Source organism: Trichechus manatus, unplaced genomic scaffold, assembly GCF_000243295.1.
Source record: "Trichechus manatus latirostris isolate Lorelei unplaced genomic scaffold, TriManLat1.0 scaffold00013, whole genome shotgun sequence".
NCBI lineage: Eukaryota > Metazoa > Chordata > Mammalia > Sirenia > Trichechidae > Trichechus > Trichechus manatus.
In genome coordinates, this window is record NW_004443949.1 from 22,850,438 (window position 1) to 22,858,167 (window position 7,730).

Below are 7,730 nucleotides of genomic sequence, written 5' to 3' on the forward strand. Positions count from 1 at the left end.
AAATGCCCTAATTTCGCCATCATATTTGAGAGACAGTTTTGCTGGATATATAATTCTTGGCTGCCAGTTTTTTTCCTTCAAGGCTTTATGTATGTCATCCCATTGCCTTCTTGCCTGCATGATTTCTGCTGAGTAGTCGGAGCTTATTCTTACTGACTCTCCTTTGTAGGTGACTTTTCGTTTATCCCTAGCCGCTCTTAAAATTCTCTTTATCTTTGGTTTTGGCAAGTTTGTTTATACTATGTTTTGGTGACTTTCTTTTGGGGTCTACCTTATGTGGGGTTTGATGAGCATCCTGGATAGATATCTTGACATCCTTCACGATATCAGAGAAGTTTTCTGCCAACAAATCTTCAACAATTTTCTCTGTATTTTCTGTTATCTCCCCCTGTTCTGGTACTTCAATCACTCATAGGTTATTCCTCTTGATAGAGTCCCACATAATTGTTAGGGTTTCTTCATGTTTTTAAATCCTTTTATCTGATTTTTCCTCATATAAGTTGGTGTCAAGTGCTTTGTCTTCAGTCTCACTAATTCTGACTTCCATTGCCTCAATTTCGCTCCTATGACTTTCTATTGAGTTGTCTGATTCTGAAATTTTATTGTTAATCTTCTGGATTTCTGTTTGCTGTCTCTCTGTGGATTCTTGCAGCCTGTTAAATCTGTCATTATGCTCTTCTCTAATCTTTTTAATTTTCTCTATTGCGTGTTCTGTGTTTTGATTAATTTCCGTCCTAATTTCTTGAAGAGTTCTGTATATTTATCTTTTGTATTCTACCTCTGGTAATTCCAAGAAATTTTCCTCCTCTGGAAAATTTCTAGATTCTTTATTTTGGGAACTTGCTGAAGCCATCATGGATTGCCTCTTTATGTGATTTGATATTGACTGTTGTCTCCAAGCCATCAATAAGTTATTATGTTTATTTATTTTATGTTTCCTTCTGTGTCCTGGCTTCTTGTTTTGTTTTGATATGCCCAAATAAGCTGCTTGTATGAGCTAGTTTGATTACTGGCACCTTTGAAGCTCTAATATCCTGTCACCAGGTGGTTAGATCTGTTACTAGGTATGTGAGCTCCTCCTGTACGGATTCAGCTCAGGTGCCCAGGTAGATAGCCACCAAGTATGTGGTGTAGGCTCTCACAATCCTAGACAGTACTGTGATAATGAGGGCCTACGCTGTTGAGATGGTCCCACACAAGTTGCTGCAGGGGGAAAGGCACTCAAAGTCCGTGGATCCCTTATGCCTGTGCCTAGGCAAAGGAGCTATGCCTACCCTGGGTTCCTGGCTTAGGGGAGCTGGCAGTTTATTTTTTTCCTCTGTTTGTTAATTTGTTCACTCTCCAAGGCAGGGAGAATGGCTCAGGGTACGTGACGGGTCCTACTTCCGGCCCAGGAGACTCGGCAATTGCTGAAGCCGGTCCAGGACCCAGTGCAGAGCAGGGAGTGAGGAAGTAAATGGGAGAGAGGTTTTTCCCTAAGGGGTGTGTTTTTGATTCACGTGGTAGGCCGTATGCAATTACTTATCTTTCGCCGATCCAGGGCTGCTTCTCACTGGTTCTGGGTGGCCGTGTAGACTCTCTGGCACTAGGTCTCTCCCGGTGCAGAAAATGCATCTCCGGAGGCCCACTGCTTGCCTGCCTCACCTCTCACCCCCGACCTGATCAGGCCTGAAGGGCTCAGGCTCTTACCGGGTCAGGTCTGGCAACTCCTCGCTGCTTCCGAACCATCCCTTCCTCCCCCTGCCACTCAGCCTGGTTCCTCAACTCTGCCTTTGATGCTCAGGGCACCCAGATTGCCATATATAATCAATTCACTTGTTTTTTCGGGTCTTTGTTGTAAGAGGGTCCACTGGAAGCGTCTGACTACTCTACCATCTTGGCCCTGCCTCTATACCACCAGTATTTTAAATACCAGCAGGGTCATCTGTGAAGGACAGGTTTCAGCAGAGCTTCCAGATTAAGTCAGACTAGGAAGAAAGGTCTGGTGATCTGCTTCAAAAATTAGCCAATGAAAACTTTATATATCACAACAGAATATTGTTTGATATAGTGCTAGAATATGAGCCCCCTAGGTTGGTAGCATTACATAATAGCTGTAACAACGGATTCAAACATACTAACAGTCATGAAGATGGTGCAGGGCAAGGCAACATTTTGTTCTGTTTTACATAAGGTCACCATGAGTCAGAGTAGACTTGATAACAACTAACAGCATTATTGTTCTACCTCTTTTTATAACTAAAGGAGGGGGAAAAGGGAGGGGGTGGGTAGTAACTCAGATATCCTTTTGAATGTACATACAGGAAAATGTTTCATCATTGACTAATTTAATTAGCTTGTAGAGCTTTGTTTTTGATTGTTTCAGTACATTTGGTAAGTGAATCTCCGTAGCAGTTAGGTTAAATCAGGTATTCTAAGAAAAGCAGCCATATGAATAAAAGGGATATATAAGGAGAAAGTTTTGTAAAACTAACTAAAAATATATTGGTCCTAGGCTTCCCTTTAAAGAAAAGCCCCTTATATACCACTCTATGATGCTTTTGATTTCTTTTATAAACTGCATTTTAGGGGATTTCTTTCCCTTTGATTTTTTTTTTTTTAAAAACAAATATTTGCTGTAGAAAAAAACAGTGGTCACAAATTTAACTTTATTAATGCTGCTTAGTGTCTTGGAAATAATTAGGTCTTGGTTAAGAGAAAATAAATATATATAGTGGTATGTAGTAGCTTCAACTCTGAATGTAAGGACCAAATCAATTTCAAAAGACAATATAGGGGTCATTACTTTGGGCAATTCATAGTGCTGGCCTAATTCTTATTTTCTGTGAGAATTCATGCTTTCTGATTCTACCTCTGGAAATTTTTTTCTCATAGGAAAAAAAAATCACAATTTGGGGCAACTCCTTTTGAAAGGTAGCTTGTACATGGCTTAAAGCTAACCAGCAAACAGAGTCTTTTAGTCACTTTATAGGACTGAGAGCTAAGGAAAATTCTTTGAGCTCTGAATTTATATCTTTATTGCTAGCTGAAATTTTGGCCATCAGGATATATTTTTAAAGAAATAGTTATACTCTGCTTCATTCCACAAAGAATTCGGATATAACTTAAAACAAAATAAATATACTCTTAAGAAGCAAAATAGAAAATGAAGACCACATAAGAAAGAAAATACAAATATATAAATCACCAGTTATCCTAATTGCTGAGGATGTTTCATATTTGCCTCCTAGCTTTCTGGCACGTACAGGAGAAGAAAGGAAAACAGAATTTGTTTGATGCTGTATCTGAGGTTTTAAAAAAGAAGATGGCTTATTTAGGAGAGCCAAAACACCAGCTTAGATTTTTAAATGAGAGAGAAATAAGCTTCTAGCATATAAGCCATTGTCAACGTTGGGTCTCTCTATTGTACTAGAACCTGTATCTTAAATAAGAAAGCATTTACCATCCTGCAATGAAGTCTTTCACTAGATTTAAAATGGGTTTAGGCCTGGGAACTAACCTGTCATTTTTGTTTTTGTCTTCGATATCTAAGACAATACTGGGTATTTAATAAATCTTTCTCATCTGATCATAAAAGAACTTTCTCATGTTTTTTAAAAGATTTAGTCAAGGGCTAATTATCCACCTCTCCAGTAGGACTTCTGCTGTTGCTCCTGTTTGTTTCTTATAGCAACTTCAGTAATAGTTGAGGATGCAACATTAAAATGTAGACCTAACATGTCCATTTAATATAGAATTAAAAGAACCACTTAAACATCCACTAAAAGCCAAACTAATATTATATTTTCCCTTTCTCTCCAGAATTTCTACAGACAGTTCAAGGAAATTGCTGCTGTTATTGAAACTGTATGAAAACTGATTACTTTGCTGCTGGATGGCTGTCATTGTTCTAAGATCATAGACTTCACTTTCTGCAACAATGCTGCATAAGGAGCAAATGATATTTATTGAATGAAAATTGCCCTTTTGTTTTTCCATTTTTTTAAATAATAAAAAAATCAGACAAACAGGAATTAGTGGCAATTGATATACAACTTCCTGAATATACTGAAAACCACCGAATTCAGCAATATAGAAGGGTGAACTTTTATGGTATGTGAATTATTTCAATTTTAAAAAATCAGACTAACAGTGGAATGATTGATACTTAAGATAACACAAGTTTATGTGTTAGACTTTTAAAACTTACTAGTAATAGAACCCATTTTGCAAATGAATGAGTTCCATATATCTTATATGGGGTCTGATATTAAAGTCTATATAAATCAGAAAAGTAGTATTTGATTAGTATAACTTTACAAATTCAGCTTTATAACATTCACTCGTTATAAAGGCAGTCAGTGAGCAGAGTGAGGCTGCTTTTCTCAAACATACGGAATTGGGTTATGATTGACCATTGTTGCCTTATATTAACCTAGCATTCAATTGTTTTTGTTATTCATATTTATAGAAAGTTCAAGTACATGCCAGAACTGGCAAGATAAGTTTTATTGTGAGTTCTGTATACAGCTAAATTAACCTGATAGCACGAGTGATTGTGTTAGGTGATCTCCGCTGAATTTAAATTTATAAACAAGTTGTTAAAATATGCTACAAAGCCACAGCAGTCAACACCATTGGCTTAGAATAAACAAATGGATCACTGGAATTCAGTAGGTGGCCTAAAAACAGATCAAGACATTTGGGAGAAGGATAGTATTTCATTTGAGTGCGAAAGGGTGATTTATTTAATAAATGATAACTAGCAATCACAACATATGCAAAAGTAAATTCCAGATGAATTAAGGACTTAAATGTAAACAATAAAATATTAGAAGAAGTTTGAGGAGAATGTTTATGTAACCAAAGGTCGTTGGTTTAAACCTGCCAGCTGCTCTGCGGAAAGACCTGGCGATCTGCTTCAGTAAAGGTTACAGCCATGGGAACCCTATGGGGCAGTTCTACTCTGTCCTGTAGGATCGCTATGAGTCGGAATCAACTAGGCACACAACATCAAGGCTTGGGAAGACCCTTTTAACCCAGACAGCAACTCCAGAAAGTATAATATAAAACATATATTTGAAAAATTAAAGTTAAAAAATACAGGTAGGAAAAATCGGCTGTAAACAGGCAAAAGACAAGTGGTAGGTTAATGTTTAAGTCAGTTCTTGGTCTGGAAAACAGATTGCTCTAGATTTTTCATGCAGGAAGAGATATTTTTACTAAACTGTCAGACTGGAGGGGAAAAAATAGGAAAAATCTTTGCTGGCTTTCAGAAAATCCAGTAGTGCAAGAATTTCAAGGAAAGCCACTGCCAGTAATGTGCTGCTGTTTATTAGACACCACGTGGAAGCCGCTGCACACCCAGGTCTGCCATCTGCTCACATGCATCTGTCGAGCATGCATAACCGAAGGTAAAGGCTTCTAGCTCTCTTCACACTTCCTTATTTCATATGAGTGCCTCTCATTAGTAGATGCTAAGTGAAGACCACTGACAAGGGAATCTGAGAATGTGAGTTTCAAGTCTTATACTGCCTATAGAAGGGAGACTTAAAAGAGCAAGATGGTGCTGAGTATCAACAAACAATAACTGACACAACTGGGAGGAAAAGACTTTGCTGTGCCTAAGATAAAGTGTTAATGTTTATAAAATACAAAGGGCTTTTATAGTTTATAATAAAAACAGAAGCAAGAGAAAAACAGATGAGAAATTACGGAGAAGGAAGCCTAAATGACCAATAAATATGAAAATACAATCAACCTCACTAGTAGTCAAGGCATGCAGTGAAAATAAAAAGAAGCACCATCTTACACCCATCAGATTGGCAAAAGCAAGTTATAACCCCTAATGATGTTGAGGAAAGTATTTTCATATTGCTGGTGGAAATAGGAGCTATTAAGGTCTTTTTGCAAAGTTATTATATATATCTTTGTCCCAGCAATTTTAGTCCAGGAATATATTCTTAGATAAAGGCACCAATGTAAAGATTATTGGCTAAACGCTCATCCATTTCCTCTGCTTGCGCACACAGCAAGTCTACATTTCCTAGCCTCCCTTGCAGTTCGGTTGGGACCACAAGACTGGGTTGTAGCCAATGGAATATGGTTAGAAGTGTCCTAAGTCACTTCCAGTCCTGGTCGTAATTGTTCCACGTCATCGTCTAAGCTCCCTTACTACTAGAAATGAAGGACTCTAAGATGAAATCCCTGGGTGGGGCAAATAGTTAACATACTCAGCTGCTAAGGGAAAGATTGGAGATTGGAGTCCACACAGAGGTACATGGGAAGAAATGCTTGGCGATCTACTTCCAAAATCTACTTCTAACACACATGGGGTTGCCATGAGTCAGAATCGACTCAAAGGCAACTAACAACAACATACGATAGGATATTATACAGCTGCTAAAATTTGCCTTTGAGATCGATCCAATACATGCTGTTAGATTTTATAAAATGGTGTAAAAATGCATTCATGCATATTGGAACACTTAAGTGAAAATTTAAAAAGGTATAGGAGGATGCCAGGTTGTAAATATTGGTGGGAAGGTGTCTGCAGAGGAAGAGGAAAAGCAGTAAAAGTAAAACTTCTTTACATCCATCATGATGTATATATGATTTTAAGAAATACTTGTTTTTTATTTTTCTTCTATTGTAGTAAAAATATAACAACACTTGCCAGTTCAAGAATTTTTACCTATGTAATTCAGTGACATTGATTACATTTATCATATTGTGCAACCATTACCACTGTTCTTTTCCAAATTATTCCACCACCATTAACAGAAACTCAGTGCCCTCTAGGTAATGACACTCCCTCTTCGCTTCCCTCCAACCCCTGGTAACCATTAATAAGCTTTGGTCTCTATACATTTTCCTGTTTCATGTAAGTGGGACCATACAATATTTATCCTTTTGTGACGGAATTATTTCACTCAGCATAATGTTTTTAAGGTTCATCCATGTTCTACTATGTATCAGGACTTCATTTCTCTTATGGCTGAGTAATACTCCATTGTGTATGTGTACCACATTTTGTTTATTCATTTGTTGATGGACATTTATGTTGTTTCCACCTTTTGACTATGGTGAATAGTGCTGCAGTGAACATTGGTGGACAGGTTTCTGCTTGTATTCCTGCTTTCAGTTCTTTTTGGTATACACCTAGGATTGGGATTGCTGGATCATATGGTAGTTCTCGGCATAGTAGAACATACGTTTGTCTTGATTCAAAATAGTCTACTATTATGGAGAACATTGCAAAGAATGGGAATTCCAGAACACTTAATTGTGCTCATGAGGGAACTGTACATGGATCAAGAGGCAGTCATTCTAACAGAACAAGGGGGATACTGCATGGTTTAATGTCAGGAAGAGTATGTGTCAGGGTTTCATCCTGTCAATCTGCATACTGAGGAAATAATCCGAGAAGCTGGACTCTATGAAGAACAGGGCACCAGAATTGGAAGAAGACTCATTAACAACCTGTGTTATGCAGATGACACAACCTTGCTTGCTGAAAGTGAAGAGGACTTGAAGCACTTACTGATGATGATCAAAGACCACAGCCTTCAGTATGGATTACACCTCAACATCAAGAAAAAAAAATCCTCACAACTGGACCAATAAGCAACATCATGATAAATGCAGAAGAGATTGAAGTTGTCAAGGATTTCATTTTACTTGGATCCACAATCCACATCCATGGAAGCAGCAGTCCAGAAATCAAAAGACGAATTGCATTGGGAAGATCT

General features: G+C 37.8%; 1 protein-coding gene across 1 annotated transcript in view; it reads left to right on the forward strand.

Moving 5' to 3' along the window:
• The window catches only part of COMMD6 (COMM domain containing 6), a 22,508-nt gene extending 18,495 nt beyond the window's left edge, over window positions 1–4,013 (forward strand). The window contains exon 4 of the mRNA XM_012554156.2: window positions 3,802–4,013. Within this exon, the coding sequence (XP_012409610.2) occupies window positions 3,802–3,852 (51 nt within the window). The 3' untranslated portion in view covers window positions 3,853–4,013. The remainder of the gene's footprint in view (window positions 1–3,801) is intronic.
• The last annotated feature ends 3,717 nt before the right edge of the window (window positions 4,014–7,730 follow it).